The 22,406-nt window shown below is 38.6% G+C and overlaps 1 protein-coding gene across 1 annotated transcript in view; it reads right to left on the bottom strand.

Moving 5' to 3' along the window:
• The window catches only part of MGAT4A (alpha-1,3-mannosyl-glycoprotein 4-beta-N-acetylglucosaminyltransferase A), a 74,431-nt gene that overhangs the window by 5,995 nt on the left and 46,030 nt on the right, over positions 1-22,406 (bottom strand). Inside the window, exons 7-15 of the mRNA XM_058186429.1 lie at positions 21,363-21,476; positions 18,730-18,805; positions 10,454-10,568; positions 8,861-8,991; positions 6,146-6,253; positions 5,128-5,321; positions 3,280-3,358; positions 1,322-1,388; positions 541-653 (exon numbers count right to left, since the gene is read on the bottom strand). Coding sequence (XP_058042412.1) covers positions 541-653; positions 1,322-1,388; positions 3,280-3,358; positions 5,128-5,321; positions 6,146-6,253; positions 8,861-8,991; positions 10,454-10,568; positions 18,730-18,805; positions 21,363-21,476 — 997 coding nt within the window. The remainder of the gene's footprint in view (positions 1-540; positions 654-1,321; positions 1,389-3,279; positions 3,359-5,127; positions 5,322-6,145; positions 6,254-8,860; positions 8,992-10,453; positions 10,569-18,729; positions 18,806-21,362; positions 21,477-22,406) is intronic.

Consider the following 22,406-nt stretch of genomic DNA (forward strand, 5'->3'; position numbering starts at 1 on the left):
GACATACTTGACATGCTTGGTTACTGTAAAAGGTTTTCTGAACTGTCTATTACAACAGACTAGCTCAAAGACCCTATAAGCAGAATATATTGACAGAAAGCACTTTGACATTTGGTAACAGAAGAGATGAATTTCCTTTCTCTCCTATTCTTAAATCAGATCTCAGGAACTGGAGAACCTTCTGAATAGCATGGGTAGTATTGTAGCTGGGGAAATTGAAAAAGGGGGACAAAGGACCTTTCAACAAATAGGACAAATCTGGATCTAAGTCAATTCATATCATTAGAATATCTAGTCTATTTCAGAAGTCAAGACTATACAAGTGCTGTAAAATGCAAAAAAGTCAAACTATTCTGAATTTTGCATCCAGTTTAGCATTAATATTCCTCTTTACTGTACAGCAGCTACTTTTATAAAAGAGAAAGATTCAGAATAGTCCCAAAGATTCAAGATATCATGATATTTAATTTAAGAAACTTAAGAATTAAATGTTTGAAGGCAAATACTCTAGTTATTAAGCACCCTTTGTTTAACTCTTACCTCATTTATAATTGCCCAGACAGATGAATTTTGTATGATGAACAGCCGGACAGCTGTAATTGGATTTAGATTAGGATTGACTATTCCTTCTGCTATGCCATTTTCAAATTTGCCTTCAAAAGCAAAATAATCATTCTAAATAAGTATACACTCAGCAAATACAAATCACTTACACAAAACCTGGATTTTTATGAATAATATGAAAAAGTAAAAAAAAATTATCTCCAATATAGCACGATCGATTGGTTTTTTTCTACTTATTTATTCTATCAAATGAAAATAGTATGACCACTTCATTTAGCTGGAATATGAACAATTTCAAAGAAGCCCTTCAGAGAACATGAAAAATGCAAATAGCACTTGACTCAAATTCTTTAATGCTGCTGCGGGGTATTTTCGTAAAGTCAGATGGCTGCTTTAAGAAGAACTAAATATGCACCCGTATGCATTCCAAAATATCAATTCTGATATTTTGAAATAAATTCTGAATCGCAACTCTACCATAACAACATTTAAGTGATGCAGACTTCAGAATCCATAATTAGATGGTTGCATTTTTTCTCTAGATTTCACAGTTCCCGTATGTCACAGCACACCTTCTTATTTTGTGCTAATGCCAATACTGAATCACTGCTCAGATACCTGGTTCATGAAATTCTGTCACCTAAACTTGATTAGTATGCTGCTAGATCAATAATAATGCAAAATGAGCCATAACTTGAGTTACTTAGATTTTGTATTCAAATGTCTATAAAACAGAACTGTAGTATTATTTAATTACCTATTCTGAAATAACCATCTTCTAACCGTTTCTCTTTGGTTTCTTTGCTTAATACCAGCTCTTTATTCTGAAAAATGAGATATAAATTGTCATCATCAAACTGATAAAGGATTTAATTAATTGTTTAACAAACACCAATACGCTAATGAATAACAAATCCATAATTTTCCCCCTCATCCCCACTTCATAATACCATTGAATCCAACAAGACTCAACTGGGCCCTCCCAGAAGAGGCCATGGTTGGTTGATACCAGTGGTGGGTTTCAAATTTTTTTACTACCGGTTCTGTGGGTGTGGCTTGGTGGAGATGGCATGGCTTGGTGGGCATGGCAGGGGAAAGATACTGTAAAATCTCCATTCCCTCTCTAATCCAGGGGAAGGATACTGCAAAATCCCCATTTCCTCCTGTTCAGCTGGGACTTGGGAGGCAGACAATTGATGGGGGTGGGGCCAGTCAGAATTTTTTTTTTTTTTCATAAAAAGTTTTATTTTTACAATCATATCAAATAATTCATCCAATGTACAGTTGTATACAATTAGTCGGGCTTGCCCAGTCACCACCCCTCTTTTTAACACTCTTCCCTCTTCTACCTTCTTTTACTTTCCAAACCTTCCTCTCCTTCTCTTATCTACATCCGCTCCTCCCTCCACCCTACACCTTCCTTCTCCCTCTACTATCCCTCTTCCTTCCTCTTCTCCTCTTTCCTACCTCCTACTCTCTCTTTTCTCCCTCCTCACCGTTCTAAAATGGTAACTATGCAGACCCGATCCTACATTAATTATATTTCTTCAATAATCCCTGTACATTAACCATCACTCCATCTCTACCAAACCCCCAGTTCCCTCCCCTTACCCCCCACCCCCCATCCCGACTTCCCAGAACAAAATGCAGGGTATCAAAACCAATAATCATAATCCAAAATAATTCCTAAATTATAATCTCTAGTCACACCACACTTAGTCACACTCTCAATTCCCTGGGCCAGTCAGAATTTTAACTACCGCTTCTCCAAACTAGTCAAAATTTCCGCTACCAGTTCTTCAGAACTGGTCAGAACCTGCTGAAACCCACCTCTGGTTGATACCAGGAAGTGAAACACTATTCCTAAAAGATAAATGATATGCTGCCTCCTTTTATTTACATATATACAACCTATTTTAACATAATATGCATGATGTGATTTTGTCCTTTCTCTCATCTCTGAAGTTTTTAGTAATGGTATTTATGTACTGATCAGCTTATATTCCTCTTTGAAACCTATAAAAAGTTGCTGTAGTCCAATACTAAAAATATTTACTAATAAATAAGCCCCAAGACAACACAGAATTGAAGTTTTACAAGTTAATAATAATTTATAAGTAGATAATTTAAATATTATTTTTAATCATCTGTAAGGCCTGCAATCCAATACATCTTCCCTCCTTGGTTCTACCATTGCTCAACATTCTTTCAGCTGTGGCTGAATTACAAAATTTGCAGCATGGCCTGTGCTGAAAGAAATACAGGAAGCTTTAGTATAGCAACTAAATTCAGGTTTATTGTGATGCTCTATAAATATTTACTGTTGGGAGGGGGGGGGAAATGCCGAGAAGGAAGTGATTATCTTTAAATTCTCAGCTTGAGCACGCAAAGCAAACAGCCAGTGTAATCCCCAGTATTAATAAAAGTGTATCCTGCTTACTCTCTTGTAATCCCTTTCTCTAGTCTACAGTGAATGTAACACAAAAATTAATTCTGTTCTTGCTAATTATCCAGTGTTGCAGTAAGCATTCAGCTTGGGAGTAGGAGAAAAGGAAAGCTGAAATAAAATCATAAGCACAGTCATGGTCATATGATTTTCCAATTTAGGGACTGTACCATTTAGCAATCAAGTTCTGGTCCCAACTGTGGTTGCTAAATATTTGTATTTCTGCTACACTCATAGAAAGAAAGAAGAAATAGACTTTATTATCATACCCTAAGAGGTAATACTTCCACAGTTGTGTTGACCAATATATCCCCTGGATGTTCTGGATTGCCACTATGGAACAGGAATCTATATCATGGAAAACAATAAAGCAAAACAAATTGGAAAAACAATCAAAAATCACCCATATGTTTCCAATTTTATCTATTGAAAGAGTTTACTTTCAGGTAATATGCAAAGAATTGCTATCAAGGACGAAGAATAAACCATAATGTTCAAAACTGATCTTGCAAACAATTCATTATGGATAGTTTCAAATAGGTGAACAAGATAACTAGCAGAATTTCAGTTATAACAACACAAGCGCAGAAGACTTTTTGCTCTCTCTTTGCTGAGAATCTAATTAAAGACAATTTTGGCATTCATGAGATTTCATATGAAGAACTTGAAGGATGTTTTTCTAACTCAAACTCAGTTTAGATGACATCAGAGTAACAAAATTGTTATCTGACAATCTTCAGATAAGGAGCATATTTACCAGAATTGTGCAAAATGTTACAATCATTAGATGTTTTAAATCCAAACAGCTGTTTTAAATTGAAAATGGACAGTTCCCATTTCACAGGAAGTGTTGCACTGTTAAAATCATTTGAGTTCAAAATGACCGTTTTCTTTCACTCATGTACAAAAAATTAGTATCCAAATGCACTCCATCAGACCAAGAAAGATAGTAAGAATCATGAGATAGTTTCTCAGAATAAGTTGATGCACAAAAATAACAATAGGTATTGAATTGTAAGCCATCCAGAGTAATTGACAGAAATGGGCAGCTATAGAAATTAAACAAACAGGATTTTCCAATTTGAAAATTCTCCTTCATTCATATTAGTATTTAATATTTGCTTAAAGCAGCCACTTTATTATTCCAACCAAGTTACTGTGGGAGAACAAAGCAGCAATTGAGATGGTCCTTCTGTGAAACAGATTATGCCATCTTTTCATAATAGCAGCTAACACAAAATGTCAGTCAAATCATTTCCAAACAACAGAAAATTGATGGTAGTCATGTTTCATAAGATATTTGCAGAATTATAGATCCTTATTCCTCATCAAACTGAACATGACATTTTGTAAGCATAATAATAATGATGTCATGTGAATGCATACATAATATTAACTCAGTGAGGGACTCTACATATTGGTTGAGAGAGATGAAAAATTCCTAGAATTAAACAGATCTCTCAATGCAAATCCTTCCATTCAGGGAAGATGCCTCACTGATTTTAGGGATTCCTGCTGCTTCTTACCTTCCCATAGCATACAGGTAATCCTTGACTTACAACCACAACTGAATCCCAAATTTCTGTTTAAGTGAGTTTTGCCCTATTTTGCAACCTGTCTTCCACAGTTCTTAAGTGAAGCACTGCAGTTGTTAAGTTGGCAACACAGTTGTTAAGTGAACCTGGTTTCCCCATTGACTGCTTGTCAGAAGGTCCCAAAAGGTGATCATGAGCCAGAGACACTGCAACTATCGCAAATGGTTATCCAATATCTTCTTTAAAACTTCCAGTGTTGGAGCGTTCACAACTTTTAGAGGCAAGTCCTGCCACAGATTAATTGTTCTAACTCTCAGGAAATTTCTCCTGAGTTCTAGGTTGTTTTTCTCCTTTATTAGTTTCCAGTCATTGCTTCTTATCCTGCCTTCAGGTGCTTTGAAGCAGGGGTCTCCAACCTTGGCAACTTTAAGCTTGGAGGACTTCACCTCCCAGGAAATGTGGGTCCCAGTGTGGTGGTCTAGGACTACCGGTAGTGTCTTCACTGTTTAATTTACTACCAGGAAATATTAACCTCTTCACCTCAGGAGATGTTTCACATGAAAATGAAAACAAAATAGTTACCTTTCTAGATTAGCTGGCTTGTCAAATTTAAACAAGATATAATCTCCAGCAACTGGTGTAATAGCCCAAAAAAAGTCTTCACCCATGTAGGCTTTTTCAAGAGCATGCCCTTGATAGACTTTTAATGTTGTAGAAACCTCTGCTGGTGGATTCACGTGAATTTTGTGCAGTAATGGTTTCAAGAAGTCTTTATCCTACAAAAAAAAGTGTGGAACAACAACAACAATGAAGTATAGATGTCTAGGGCAATAAATATATCTCCTGTGCCTGAGGACTTGTGAATTTCCTAAGAGACCATACAACAGTTGACACTTCTGACTGTGATCATTTACCAATGACACTGTCTCTTCATTTAGATAAGATAGACCTGACAGATGTTCCCTGTCTTTTGTCCCACTGCATGTGGTGTAATGTTCAGGTCAACATATAAGGTGGTCAGCTAGAGTGACTATGGCATTAGAAGAGCTTCTGAACTTTCCTTACCTAACAAGGGTAATCTTGAAATAATATCATCTCCCCATCATGACCCATAGCCAAGCACTATGAGTCTCTGATTCAGATTTGCAGATTCTAGTTAACACCCACTCTAACAGAATTATAAACTGATCAATATAAATCAAATCACTGACTTGACCAAGACTGCCAGAAAGCGGAGGGAAGGAAGGAAGGACGGACTTTAGGGATTACTAGATGCAGTCATGTGATCATGATATGGATGTCTGGCAACCTATTAGCACTTACAGCCAAAAGTGCCTGTAAGCACAAGAACCACACAAACATACATCCAGTTCTTCCCAACTGACTTGTGGCAAACAGAGTTAATAGGCAATGAAGAAGTAAAGTCATGGTCATGTAATGTCTCACTTAACAAGTGAATTATACTTAGATTTTTTGCAACTGCATTTAAATTCAGTATATAGTTAAGAAATATATATTTAAAAATATGTAGTTCTTAATTCAGATTAATGAACAAGTTTCCAAAAATTATATGTATATGTTGCTTTCTATCAGTACTCACTGTGAGTTTTTGAATCTTTCCTTCTAGGGAAGAGTGTAGTCCCACATGCTGAAAAAGTGAAGGCCTGAACCGTATTCTGAGATTTGATTTCTGGCGATCACAATGTTTCTTTAACAAAATGGTGGAAATATTTTTAGTCTAAGACAATCATCATTATACATGGCTTAAAAACTGGCTATCTGGGCCATTTATTGCATTCTTACCTTGCTTGTATTTAGCATATTAAAATAACATATTCACACCACTACAAAAATTCAGTCATCAGAACTTTAGTAAGTGATTTTATAGGAAGTAATTAATAGTTTATCATTCATCTCTGACAGCTGCTAGGATTTCTAAATGCCATTTCTGAGAAAAATATATTGTTCAACTGCAGCTTTTACTTCTGCATCCTATGTCACTCTGATTTGAAATGCACTCAATTAAAATAAAAAAATTAAAATGTCACACCTAATAATATAATGTATCAGACATCATTTGTACTGTTATGATTTGATCTGAAAACTATAATTGGACAAATCAATTCATATTTCTGATTTTAGTATAAACTACTTTGGCCTTAGTATAGTATAAACTACTTACAGTATAAACTACTTATTGTTTTCTCCTTTCAATAATTTTCTCATATTGATATATATGTGAAATGTGGAAGCAATATATATGATTTGCTTCCACATTTTATCTCCTTTTCATCAGAGAAATCATTTCTTTTCAAAGGCCATGAAATAAAATTCATTGTAAGACTTAGGTTCTAGCCAAGCAAGGTGTACAGCCAATATTTCCACGCAGAAACTTTGCAGCCATTCAAAAACCACTCCTGTTTTCCAAGGCCTCACCACACTGCTTACGTTTGACAGCTGAACATATCTATTTTGGGTTGAAAAGCAGCACACACACAAAAAGACAATGGCAAATTGTACTATGGCTAAGAAAAAATAGTATGAATTTAATGGAAGTCTCTAGCAGTTGAGTTCAACATAAGGGCAATTGTATCCCTTATCTGTACATGCCTCACATTGCAGAAGCAACTCTTCTGCTCTTTGCAGTGGAAAAGTTCTGCAGAGTTTATAAGTAACCTTTTTCCCATTGAAGGGGACTTTTGCTTCACTACTTCTTCTAGCTTCTGAGTCTGAATTGCTCCCTGGATCATTTAAAAAGAATTCTGGCTTGATTTTTGCAGAAATAGACTTGGGAAGACTTCTGCTTCATGCCCCTAACCCCTTTCTACTGTTGCTGAAAGATCAGCCCTTTCCTACAAAAGTGCAGGCAAGGGAAGGAACAAGGGAAGCAGTGCATCTCCAAGGCTAGCAGAGAGAGTTCGGCAGAGAAGAACTGTCTGTCCTTCCCTGCTCCTCACTTCAACAGCATCAGTAGCAGCTAACCACAGCTCCACACCAGGTCAATTTGATCTATCAGCCTTGTAAGACACAACAGGAGGAGCACTATGAGGAAGTGGTTTTCCAAACATTTCCTCCCTTCCATGAAAGACAAATAAAAGAAGAGTAGCATACTTTGCCTGAAAGGTAGGGAAGAAGTCTACGCCATTTTGAAGAGAATTACCTAGCCCATGCAAAGCATAGTTATTATTGCAATTATGACAATTGTGGCAGTCTCTGATTTCTTATTCAGAGACTGGCACAATTCTCATAATTGCAACAAATTATTAGTTTTTTCTGTTACATCAGGGGTGGGGAACGATGGCCCTTTTATGACTTGTGGACTTCAAGGAATTCTGGGAGTTGAAGTCCACAAGTCATAAAAGGACCATCCTTCTCTACCCCTGAGTTACATAGATCCTGCCCTAGGCAAAGTATTCTGTTAATTAGGCATTCTCAACACAGGGTAAGCACTTCAGCTATTGCAACTTTCAATCCATAGGCCAGGAAACATGGTGGTAGGAAGGAATCTACATTTGGAAAAAAGGGATGGAATACCTTCACACAAATGCATGTTTATCCCTAAGTAAATTCAGGTAGATTCTCTCCCTCTCCTCCCCCAGCAATCTGTTTGGCCTACCAGATGGCAGGCCATGGGTGTTCAAACTTCAGGCAGGATATTGTCTGCTGGCCACCTGCAGAAAGCATGCTATCTGCTGGGGGACAGTTGGAGAAATTGAATTTTTTTTAGGATATAATCCAATCTTTATAGTACTTGGCCTCTGCAGTGTGTGTATAGTAGGACTGTGCAAAGGTGTTTTTGGTTTTTTTGAAAAATACAGTATGCTAGCATAAGTAAAGCATTCTCTCTTTGCCTTAGGTCTTCTGCAAAGTTTGGTGTGATTGCTTCAAAACGGTTCATGGTTGTGACTATAGATACTTGCACACAGAGTTGCCTTGTTTTTCTGGCGGTTTCAGAGAATTGCTGTCTGTGTATGCACATGCACACAGCCAAAGATAGTTTTTGAAACCGCGTTACCAAACCGTCTAGAAAATGTACTTCTTTAACACTTCAAGACATTCAGTTATATTAATCATGCTTTTCAAAATGCTCCATCCAAAAGCTTTGCACAGTTTCAAATGATTTATTTCTGGTAATGTCTCAACCATTAATCGTATCTGCTTAATCATTTCATAATACACTAAACAGTTTAGCTACAAGAAACTATAATTTAGAAAAGAGCTATAAAAACTTTGACTAGGTTTCTTAACATATTTTCTTACAATCTTGTCATATAGGTAGACTTTTCAGAAACATTAAACTCTCAAACCAACTTACTGCATCTTTCTCTGGATTGCATACTTTCACCCAAAGAATGTGATCCAAGAGCCAGTCAATTGGTTTCTCTTTATAAAACATAAGTATGAACTCTACAATGAGTGTAATATCTGGAGACTGGAACATTTTACCTGTAAATAATAATTTACCTGTAAATAACAATGTATCAACAATAATTTAGCACTTTGAGTTATAAATGCAGTGTTCCATTAAAGAGTATGAACCCAAAACTCTGATGTTTAGAATCTGAACCAGCAAATTACTGCAAGTTACTCTTTTTATATAACGTAGCACTATCAGTATAAATTTGCACCAGAATAATTTAGGGTAATAGATTCGTTTAGGTAAAAAGAAAGGCTGAAGACACAAGGGCATGGAACTGCTACCTAGATGAACTCACTTTCAAACATAAAATTAAAACTAATGTATATTAAATTTCATTTTTCTGTACCTTCTCATTTATTAACAATTAATGCTCTAAACTGTCCCTTTAGAGATAAAAATTCTTAAAAACTGGCATCTATAATCCATATTTTCTATTTTAAGCTACATTTTTCTTCCAGAACTAAACATTCTTATGAGATGTCTTGCACTCTGATTAAGGCATTCCCTGTCTGTGCAGGGTTTCTTGGGCAAAGGTGGTCTTCCTCAATTCACAAGAACTGTTCCATTCATTTCAGCAGATGTCAAAGCAAAGGTACCAACAGCAATCACCCTTTTTGTCAAATGCCAAATGCAGCATCAAACCACTTTGACAAAAGTTCTGCCAACTCCCGTACAAAAGGGAAAGTTTGCATCACGGTGCAACATTGCTTTTGTCATTACTCCTTTTCCCCCCTTTACTGAATGGGAGATTAGACGTTTGTTTCCATTACTCAGTTTAAAGGAGGCTGTTAGTTGCACATAGTATACCAAATGCTAGAAATTATAATGCCATACTACCGTGTTTCCCCAAAAATAAAACCCTCTTTTATATTTTTTTGAACCCTGAAATAAGTGCTTGGCCTTATTGCCATGTACTCAAATGCCCAATGGGGCTTATTATCAGGGAATGTCTTATTTGGGGGAAACAGGGTTAGTGAAGAATTAGAGAAGTCATGCTCTTTTTTAAAGAAACCCACTATCTTCAAAAACTTGTATCAGGCTAATGTTAACATACGAGGAAAGTAGAATCACTCTTCAAATATGTATTCAGACGCAAATATTGAATTGCTGGCCTTGATAGAGGCAGAAACAAGACATTAAGAAAGCTTTTAAAACATTGCTTTTCATTTGTCTTAATCTATAAATGAACTTGTTTAGATGACTGAAGTCCATTTAAGGCTTATACTTCAATTTTTAAAAAATTATTTAAGAACTGCAGACATTATAACATTATTCCCTTTTCTACAACATGCGTTTTGTTACTTGTTAAATGCTATCCACACATAATCTAATATGAGAAATTTTACAACTAATATTTTCATATTATGAAAAACGGTAAAGTTGTTTTTGTATGTGGGAGGGGGGTTGTTAAACTACTTTCCCAGATTTTACAGCGCTTTTCTATCCTTCCCTTTTTTAAAAATTATGTAAGGGATTTTTTTTTCTTACCAATGAATCCCAGCTGAGAGAATTCTAGTATCATCCAGTCTTCTGATGACAACTGAAGTGCAAAATTTTTTATTGTGCTGAAATAATTCTGCTTGACAACGATGTCATCCTCAAGCTAAGGGAGCCAAGCACAAGCAAGTAAGCAAGCAAGCAAAATAGAAGAAATGAAATGAGGAATGAAGTTGTATGGGGGCGGCACTAAACTAAGCAGATTTCAGATTCAAACATACATGTAAATTCAGCCATCATTGGGTCTTTTCCTACTGATGACTTAAAATGTTCTCTGCCCATCCCTGAATCAACAGAAACCTATCCTGATAAGAAATTTGCTATCCCTACTGCTAATGCTTATTCTGATTCAAACCAATATAATCACCTGAATTTCTCCCAAGGAAAAAGCAGACAAGGATTGCCCTTGGAGAGTATAATAATAAGGGGGAAATACTTCTTTAACGGCTGTCTCACTATTAGGCTGTGGGTGTGATGAAGGAAATATCATGTGACCTAGCAGAGGAAAGAACATAAAGGTATTCCTCGACTTACAACAGTTTCTTTAGTAACTGTTAGAAGTTACAATGATGCTGAAAAAAGGGAGTATTTTTCACACTTACAATACTGCAGCATCTCTATAGTCATGTAATCAAAATTCAGATGGTTGGCAACTGATTCATATTTATGACAGTTGCAGTTATGTGATCCCCTTTTGTGACCTTCTCACCAGCAAAGTCCATAGGAAAACCAGATTCACTTAACAACTGGGTTACTAAATTAACAACTGCAATGATTCACTTAACAATTGTGACAAGAAAAGTCATAAGATGGGGCAAAATTCACAACATATGTTTCATTTAGCATCAGAAATTTTGGGCTCAATTGTGGTCATAAGTCGAGCACTATCTGGATTTATAAGGAGGGGCCCTTTCTTCCACAGGTAGTTTCTCTATTATTTATTATCTTGATTTATGGTGGCCCATCCCAAATCCATGATTCTGGGCAGTTAATAGCAGTTAAAAACACCATATTGCAATGCTCTCTACATGGGGCTGCCCTTGAGGTGCACCCGGAGGCTGCAGTTAGTCCAGAATGCGGCTGCGCGAGTAGTAACGGGAGCCACCCGTGGCTCCCACATAACATCACTGCTGCGCAGTCTGCACTGGCTTCCTGTGGTCTTTCGGGTGCGCTTCAAGATTTTGGTTACCACCTTTAAAGCGCTCCATGGCTTAGGACCCGGGTACTTACGAGACCGCCTGCTGTTACCTTATGCCTCCTACTGACCCGTACGCTCTCACAGAGAGGGTCTTCTCAGGGTGCCGTCCGCCAAACAATGTCGGCTGGCGGCCCCCAGGAGCAGGGCCTTCTCTGTTGGAGCCCCGACGCTCTGGAACGAACTTCCCCCTGGTTTACGCCAAGTGCCTGATCTTCGGACCTTTCGCCATGAGCTAAAAACACACTTATTTATTCAAGCGGGACTGGCATAATAGTTTTATTATTTTAAATTGGGTTTTTATTGTTTTAGGGTTTTAAATTTTCCTTATTTAAATTTTCAAATTTTAATGTCGGCCTTTTTGTAATTTGCTTTGTTTTAAATTCTGGTTTTAATTGTATATATATTGAGTTTTATCCTTGGCTGTACACCGCTCTGAGTCCTTCGGGAAAAGGGCGGTATAAAAATCTAATAAATAAATAAATAAATAAATAAATATAACAAACACAACAATATTGGACTGCAATCTGTCAGAAATGGTATAGGGTCTCTTGCTTGGGCAGGGGGTTGAGCTAGATGACCTACAAGATCCCTTCCAACTCTGTTATTCTGATATATGCATAATTGGCAACCAAGGTAAGCAACCAAAACACTAACAAACAAATCAATCCAACCACATTGCAGGCTTTGCCACACATCTGGTTCCCCAGGTTCATTGCTACAAAAGCCTTAGCAAGCCTTACATTAAAAAGAAGTAGCAGCATTGTCATAATTTAGGCTGCAACTTTGAAAGAAAATTAATTAAGTCCTGCTACGCTAAATGAGACTTAATTTTAAGGAGGTACATAAAGGTTGATGCTCTTAATCCATGTATTTAATCAGAAAGAAAAATAGAGGAGGATGTGACAAGTATCTGTCTTGGCATCTCGACTGTAATAATACATCTGTGGTTATTACTCAGTCTTGGGTTGGCACCTGATAAGAAGGGTTGGCCTGTCTCTCTCTTCATGGTAAACAAACATCTCTCCTTCCTTCCCTAGTCCCATTCTGAAACATTCTCAAAATCTGTTTTACAAAGTTGGGGAATATTCTTGAGCAAAATTTGGTAAGAATGGAATGTGGGCTAGTGTAACAAGAACAGAGCACAAAGAGCCCTCTGTGAAGAGACTTCTGGTCACACAAGATGGGATTTGTCACTGGCAGCCAGTGATCAAAAAGATCATAATGTAATTTTAACTTCAAACTATTATTACATCATTACTTCAAATTAGTATACTTCCAAATTAAAGAGTGCAAGAAACCCTTGTAGATCTTTAAAGTAGGCATCTCTAACCATTTTGAAAACTTTTTTTATTGTTTTCACATTAAATATGCACCGAATTATGGTATAATTTACTCCCTTCTTTGGATAACAGGACATAGTAACAAAATAATAAATATATTATTATTTCCAGCACAATTTGGAAAAATTAAGGTGGATGTCATATAATTTTAATGAATTACGATGTTATTTAGGAATTTCTTCTATACAATTTCTTGATAACTTGATGAAATTGTTTTATAAGAATTTTCACATAAGGCATTCCATTGAGATTCATGAAATTCAATGGCCAAATATTTTTTCAACAGTACAGCCTTTAAGGTTTTTAAAGGGGGTGTCCCTAGGTAAAATATTTATTTATTTATTATTATTTATTTATTTATTTGATTTCTATACCGCCCTTCTCCCGAAGGACTCAGGGCGGTGTACAGGCAAGAATAAAACAGACGGTACAATATACAAATTTAAAATGTAGTTAAAAAACTTATTTTAAAATTGGCCTGAGAAGTAAAATATATAATAAGCTAAAAAACCCCATTTAAAATTAATTACTAAGAATTTAAAAATTTGTTAAAATCAATTTAAGCCAGCCCCGCGCGAATAAAAAGATGTGTCTTCAGTTCGCGGAATGTCCGAAGGTCAGGTATTTGGCGAAACCCGGGGAAGTTCGTTCCAGAGTGTGGAGCCCCACAGAGAAGGACCTTCCTGGGGCCGCCAGCCGACATTGCTTGGCGGACAGCACCCTGAGAAGTCCCTCTGTGAGAGCGCACGGGTCGGTGGGAGGCATGTGGTAACAGCAGGCGGTCCCGTAAGTACCCAGGCCCTAAGCCATGGAGCGCTTTAAAGGTAGTAACCAACACCTTAAAGTGCACTCGAAGGCCACAGGTAGCCAGTGCAGTCTGCGCAGGAGCGGTGTTATATGGGAGCTACGCGAGCTCCTTCTATCACCCGCGCAGCTGCATTCTGGACTAACTGAAGCCTCCGAGTGCACTTCAAGGGGAGCCCCATGTAGAGAGCATTACAATAATCCAAGCGAGAGGTAACGAGCGCATGAGTGACCGTGCACAAGGCATCCCGATCAAGGAAGGGGCGCAACTGCCGAACCAGGCGAACCTGGTGGAAGGCCCCCCTGGAGACGGCCGTCAAATGATCTTCAAACGACAGCCGTTCATCCAGGAGGACACCTAAGTTGCGCACCCTATCCTTTGGGGCCAATAACTCGCCTCCAACAGTCAGCCGCGGCTGCAGCTGACTGAATCGGGGTGCCGGCATCCACAGCCACTCCGTCTTGGAGGGATTAAGCTTGAGCCTGTTTCTCCCCATCCAGACCCGTACGGCTTCCACACACCGGGACAGCACTTCAACAGCTTCATTGGGGTGGCCTGGGGTGGAGAAGTACAGCTGGGTGTCATCAGCGTACAGCTGGTATCTCACCCCAAAGCCACTGATGATCTCACCCAACGGCTTCATATAGATGTTGAACAGAAGGGGCGAGAGAATCGACCCCTGCGGCACCCCACAAGTGAGGTCCCTCGCGGTCGACCTCTGCCCCCCTGTCAACACCGTCTGCGACCGGTCAGAGAGATAGGAGGAGAACCACCGATACACGGTGCCTCCCACTCCCAATCCCCCCAACGGCTTCATATAGATGTTGAACAGAAGGGGCGAGAGAATCGACCCCTGCGGCACCCCACAAGTGAGGTCCCTCGCGGTCGACCTCTGCCCCCCTGTCAACACCGTCTGCGACCGGTCAGAGAGATAGGAGGAGAACCACCGATACACGGTGCCTCCCACTCCCAATCCCCCCAACCGGCGCAGCAGGATACCATGGTCGATGGTATCAAAAGCCGCTGAGAGATCTAATAGGACCAGGGCAGAGGAATAACCCCTGTCCCTGGCCCTCCAGAGATCATCCACCAATGCGACCAAAGCTGTCTCCGTGCTGTACCCGGGTCGGAAGCCGGACTGGAACGGGTCTAGATAGACGGCTTCATCCAGGTATTGGGGTAGCTGTCGCGCCACAGCACTCTCTACAACCTTCGCAACAAAGCGAAGGTTGGAGACTGGGCGATAATTACCCAAAATAGCTGGGTCCAGGGAGGGCTTCTTGAGGAGGGGTCTCACCACCGCCTCTTTCAAGGCGGCAGGGAAAACCCCTTCCAACAAAGAAGCGTTGATAATCTCCTGGAGCCAGCCTCGTGTCACCTCCTGAGTGGCCAGTACCAGCCAGGAAGGACACGGGTCCAGTAAACATGTAGTGGCGTGAAGTCTCCCCAACAACCTGTCCACGTCCTCGGAGCCACAGGGTCAAACTCATCCCAAATGGACTCAACAAGACGTGTCTCCTCTCCCTCGCTTGGATCATCCCAATTTCGGTCCAGACCATCCCGGAGCTGAGCGATTTTATCGTATAGATAACCACTAAACTCCTCAGCACGTCCCTGCAACGGGTCATCCCGCACCTCCTGATGAAGGAGGGAGCGGGTCACCCGAAACAGGGCGGCCGGGCGGTTATCTGCCGACGCAATGAGGGTGGAGGCATATGAGCGCCTCGCCTCCCTCATTGCCACTAGGTAGGTCCTAGAATAGGACCTAACTAGTGTCCGATCAGCTTCGGAACGGCTGGACCTCCAGGTGCTCTCTAGACATCTTCTCCGGCGTTTCATCTCCCTCAGCCCCTCGGAGAACCAAGGGGCCAAACGAGATCTACGCCGGGTCAGAGGTCGCAAAGGCACGACACGGTCCAAGGCCCCAGCCGCGGCCCGCTTCCAGGCCGCAACTAGTTCCTCAGTCGTGCCGTGGGCCAGATCCTCAGGGAATGGCCCAAGCTCCGTCCGGAACCTCTCAGGGTCCATCAGGCGCCTGGGACGGAACCACCGTATAGGTTCCGTCTCCCTGCGATGGTGGATGGCGGTTCGGAAGTCTAGTCGAAGGAGAAAATGATCGGACCATGACATCGGTTCTGTTACTAAATCATCTAATTCCAGATCATTTAACCACTGACCAGAGATATAAATCAGGTCCAGTGTGCCTCCCCCCCATGTGCGTGGGGCCATCATTTATATAGGGTTGGGAAGGCATCTACCACAGTTTTTTAACAAGTGGAACTGCAAATGAATCAACATCAGCCATTGTAATTAACTTACCAAAGAAACTATGACCAAGATAGACTTCTATAGACTTCTTAAACCCCAAAACATCCATTTCCCACAACAAAATATTTTCCAGTGCTGCTCAGGTAAATATATACATCAAACTCTCAGATAACTCTGATAACCATGTGCATGTCATCCTCCAATTTTCTAAAAGCCAAAACAACAAGCCACTAATGGTAAAGACAACACCCTAAATCATCCCTGGCAACAATTCTCACTTCACAGAAGATACTCAAGTAGTGCCAAACACACACATACAATTCTCTCCAAAAATGCACCTACTGTTGGATGCACCATTCCACTCTACAAAACTGTTTCTTTCATGTTGCAGAATAAGGGCTGGATCACTTCATATCCTATATAAACAAAAGGTTTAAAGATGGAAGAACCAAAGGCCACGTCCTTCGGGACTCTCCATGATCATTAGTATGGTTTACAGTGGCTCTGGAAGGCTTGTGCCTTTTGATATTTAGGCAGATATATAAATCTAAATCTAAAATCTAAAAAAGGGATGCGGTGGCTCAGGGGCTAGGATGCTGAGCTTGTCGATCGAAAGGTCGGCAGTTCAGCGGTTCAAATCCCTAGTGCTATCATGTAATGGGGTGAGCTCCTGTTACTTGTCCCAGCTTCTGCCAACCTAGCAGTTCGAAAGCACATAAAAAATGCAAGTAGAAAAAATAGGGACCACCTTTGGTGGGAAGGTAACAGCGCTCTGCGCCTTTGGCGTTGAGTCACGCCGGCCACATGACCACGGAGACATCTTCGAACAGCGTTGGCTCTTCGGCTTTGAAGTAGAGATGAGCACCGCCCCCTAGAGTCGGGAACGACTAGCACGTATGTGTGAGGGGAACCTTTACCTTTACCTTTATAAATCTAAATAGTTACCAGTCATTTGTGTCCTCTATTCTTTGCCAACTTTTTGTCCCTTTCTGCCAATTTTTTTAATATTTGCTGATGTTTAAAAAAGGTTACTCTTGTTAGCTGAACCGAGTGATGTGTGTACTTGCTCTCATCTCAATAGAGAGATTGACTGGGAGTCTGATGTATGAAAACTAAGCTGGAAATGACCCACAGAAATTCCACATCCAAATGCTTAGCAACATGAACAAACTTCTCCATCCAACCGTAAACATGATGTAGAATCCTATTCAGAAGCCAATCATTATTTTAAGAGAAACTTTTTTAAAATTTCCTTCCTTCTTTTTAAATTGAGTCAGAACATAGGAAAGGAAAGTGCTGATTCCCAGAATGTGGTTCTGTTCCACTCCTCTTCTCAGATGTTTTTAAGCCTGGGTAAACGCAAAGGTATTCTGGACAAAGAAAAGGAAAAAAACCTATGGAGAATCTTGCTTTCGCATTTATGTGCCCAGGAGCATCTGCAGAGTTAGACCAAAGGCACCAATATAATGCAATCTTGTGGGACCAGATCATTAATTTTATATATATATATATATATATATATATATATATATATATATATATATATATATATATATATATATATATATATATATATATATACATACATACATACATACATACATACATACACATACATACATACATACATACATACATACATATATATATATATATATATATATATACACACACATATACATACTCCATACAATTCTGTGCTTTACATACAGACTACGCCCACTCCTCATTTAACAACCATGTTCCATTCCAACTATCAGATCATTAAGCAAATGAGAGAGAAAGAGAGAAGTTATGAAGATCACTGATTAATACCATGTCATTCAGAAAAGGTTCTTGTACAGCTACACCAGTGTCACTCTTACTCAAGTGTGCCACTAATGTCATATGTACAAAATTTTGAATAAAAATGAGCACATTGGTCAGGAAATGAATATTTTTATTACTGTTGTATTTGCAAATGGTTGCTAAGCAAGGTAGTCACTAAACATAGGGTGTTTACATGTCTGAGCCAGCTTTACAGTTATGCAACACTTCGGATTCAAAGACAAATCAGAGCATACAAAAAGAGGTGCTCTTTGCACTTTAACTATATCAATCTGTGTCCTTTTCCAGGGCAAAATTAGTTTTGCTTAATTACTAATTAATTAGATGCTTTGAGGCTAAAAATCTAAACGTGTAACTCTCTTTGCCTATGGCTTTATTGCACACTGATGCCTGGTAAGCTGAACCAAATTTACAAAATGCAACTTTGACAATAACAGATGCTAATTAAGTTTTCATGTTTAAGAATCCTACAAGCCTTTTAAAATTTCAAATAATCATGAAAAGGCAGTTTTAATTTTAAATTGAAATTTTAAATTCATTGTAATTTAAATTCTCCACTATTTTATTGAAATGTTTCACTAATATCTCTCTCCCTCTCTCTATATACATGCATACACACACACACGCACATATATATGTATGTATATAATTTTTGTAAAATAATATATTATACATAATTGGTATTATGATAAATAAACTTTATCAGGTCTAAAGGGCCATTTGATAAATATCTGTGTTTTGGAATATTCACTATGCCATGTTCACTATTACACATTTTAAAAATATTTTGAATATTCATTTTTACATTCAAAATATAAAAACAATTTACCTGAATGTAGTATACACCTTTTTTCTGTGCATACATCATAAGAAAACAGTAATCCAGATTTTGCTTTGTCCTCCATCTAAAATTAAATATTTAATGTTATTGACTTTGCATGTGAGCAGGTAGACAAAACATAGGCTTGAAAACCTTATGCTTGAAACATAAACATGGCTTTTAGTTATTATTTTAATAATGAATGAACACAAGTAATCTCTCTGTCTCCCTCCCACACCCCCACTGATTCCCAAATATCACCATCCACCATTTCACTGGAAACTCTGAAGAGGCCCATCACAGGAAGTCTATCAGTGGACAAAAGAAATTGAATGTCCTTTCCTTATGCAGGTTCCTACAATCTTTTGCTCTTGAAAATCTGCTCTGCTGCATTGGGGGACTCTCCACCCAATTTCTTCTGTGACAAGTTGTTCCCTACCCTCCTTCCTCTAGCATACGAGTCTTTGTTGGTCTTCAGTTTCCTTTGCCACTGGAAAGGAAGTTTGAATGATGTCCTTCAAAAGTCTTGTAGATCCTGTTCATGGTTTTCCTGTGTCATATTTACTTTTGTTTGATGTGTATCTAATATCACAAAAAAATACTCCCATGTTCTAATTGGGAGCACCTTGGTTCTGCCCCAAGTCCTAGCAGACATTACCAAAGAAACATGTACTGTTTGTTGTCTGTCTGTCATCCGCACCTCTATAACTGTCTGGTTTGGTTCTGCAATCCAACAAGACAGACACAGACTTCAGAGGATAATTAGAACTGCAGAAAAAACAATTGTACCAACACGCCTTCCATTGAGGACCTGTATACTGCACGAGTCAAAAAGAGGGCTGTGAAAATATTTACAGACCCCTCACATCCTGGACATAAAATTTTCAACGCCTATCCTCAAAACAACGCTATAGAGCACTGCACACCAGAACAACTAGACACAAGAACAGTTTTTTACCGAAGGCCATCACTCTGCTAAACAAAAAATTCCCTCAACACTGTCAAACTATTGACTAAATCTGCACTACTATTAATCTTCTCATAGTTCCCATCACCCATCTCCTTCTACTTATGACTGTATGACTGTAACTTTGTTGCTTGAATCCTTACGATTTATATTGATATTGATTATTTCCTGATTGCTTATTTGCAGCCTATGACTATCATTAAGAGTTGTACCTTATGATTCTTGATGAAAGTATCTTTTCTTTTATGCACACTGAGAGCATATGCACCAAGACAAATTCCTAGTGTGTCCAATCACACTTGGCCAATAAAAAAAAATTAAATTCTATTCTATTCTATTCTATTCTATTCTATTCTATTCTATTCTATTGTACTTCTGGTGCTAGGATTGCAGAAACAATAGGCATTATAGAATTAGAATAAAAACATTATAGAATGTTTTTCTAGCCATTATTTAAACCAAACTATATTTCCGCTTTATCTGCTTTGTCACCAAATACCATAGTAGCAGCTCAAAAAAGTTCCAAAGCCGATGACATAATCAAAATGCCAAGCTAAGCATTTGCAGATCAAAAGAAGTCTGCAACAGGAAAACTGACATTATGATGAGAAAGCTAAAGGATAAGATTTAGATTGGAAAAACCCTTTCCCCAAGACTCATGTCTGGTCATGTTTAAAAATGAATATTCCTGAAGAATAGTAAGAATAATGGAAGCTATCCTTCCTCAACTGCTGTATATTGGCAGTTCACATTCTATAACCAACATGGCTAATGGCTGAGGACTGTGAAAACTATAGTTCCTGCATATCTAAAGGGCACCAAATTAGGAAAGATTCCTCGATACAAAACATGCAATAGATTTTGCAGCCTATGACTATCATTAAGAGTTGTACCTTATGATTCTTGATGAAAGTATCTTTTCTTTTATGCACACTGAGAGCATATGCACCAAGACAAATTCCTTGTGTGTCCAATCACACTTGGCCAATAAAAAAAATTCTGTTCTATTCTATTCTATTCTATTCTATTCTATTCTATTCTATTCTATTCTATTGTACTTCTGGTGCTAGGATTGCAGAAACAATAGCCATTATAGAATTAGAATAAAAACATTATAGAATGTTTTTCTAGCCATTATTTAAACCAAACTATATTTCCGCTTTATCTGCTTTGTCACCAAATACCATAGTAGCAGCTCAAAAAAGTTCCAAAGCCGATGACATAAACAAAGTGCCAAGCTAAGCATTTGCGGATCAAAAGAAGTCTGCAACAGGAAAACTGACATTATGATGAGAAAGCTAAAGGATAAGATTTAGATTGGAAAAACCCTTTCCCCAAGACTCACGTCTGGTCATGTTTAAAAATGAATATTCCTGAAGAATAGTAAGAATAATGGAAGCTATCCTTCCTCAACTGCTGTATATTGGTAGTTTCACATTCTATAACCAACATGGCTAATGGCTGAGGACTGTGAAAACTATAGTTCCTGCATATCTAAAGGGCACCAAATTAGGAAAGATTCCTCGATACAAAACATGCAATAGATTTTGCAGCCTAATTCTGGGCCTAGTTTACCCTGTATTCTCAAAAGCAATATGTAAGTTAACAGTATCCTAGACTATCCCTGTTAAGATCTACTGTGATGACCAAGACCTGTAAGAAAAAAAGTCCTTACCTGACTCTTTCTTTTGAATCTCCAAATGTTTCTTTTAGATTTTTCATGTCTGGATAGTAAAATGCAGGAGGAGCTATTATTTCCACTAAACCAGAACGAATTTCTGTAGAAAATCTGGGGTCAGAAAAGTCAGCTTTGTTATTTTATATTCAAGGAAGCTGTATTTCAGACATCTGTGATCAATTTGGTTTGATTTTTTTAATTCAGCTATGAAACAAAATGTAGGGCACTGAGCAAGTTAATAAATTGGAAGCCAACTGCTGATTTTAACCTACATGTAAAACTATAGTTTTGTCACCTGGGGCCACGCTAGACTGAAAAGGCTTCTGGGTTCACCAAGCCTTTGGTAGTTTCTGAGGTTGAAATTTCTACATTTATAAAATCAATGCAGCATATTGACTCAAACTACTTGCAATTATCAATGGAATAGTTTATACAGGTAAATTATTATTATTATTATTATTATTATTATTATTATTATTATTATTATTATTATTATTATTATTATTATTATTATTATTATTTATTAGATTTCTATACCGCCCTTCTCCCGAAGGACTCAGGGCGGTGTACAGCCAGAATAAAAAACACAAACAATATACAATTAAGAACAAAATTAAAAAACTTATTATACAGTTGGCCGAAACTTTAAAACATTTAAAATCTAAAAACCCGTTAAAATTCATATAAAATTTAGAAATATAAAATTTAGAATTTAAAATATGACAAAAACTTAGGCCAGCCCCGCGTGAGTAAATAAATACGTTTTCAATTCGCGGCGAAAGGTCCGAAGGTCAGGTATTTGGCGTAAACCAGGGGGAAGTTCGTTCCAGAGGGTAGGAGCCCCCACAGAGAAGGATCTTCCCCTGGGGGCCACCAGCCGACATTGTTTAGCGGACGGCACCCTGAGAAGTTCCTCTCTGTGTGAGCGTACGGGTCGGTGGGAGGCATGAGGTAACAGTAGGCGGTCCCGTAAGTACCCAGGCCCTAAGCCATGGAGCGCTTTAAAGGTAGTAACCAAAACCTTAAAGTGCACCCGAAAGA

This window comes from Ahaetulla prasina, chromosome 5 (assembly GCF_028640845.1).
Source record: "Ahaetulla prasina isolate Xishuangbanna chromosome 5, ASM2864084v1, whole genome shotgun sequence".
Classification (NCBI taxonomy): Eukaryota; Metazoa; Chordata; class Lepidosauria; order Squamata; family Colubridae; genus Ahaetulla; species Ahaetulla prasina.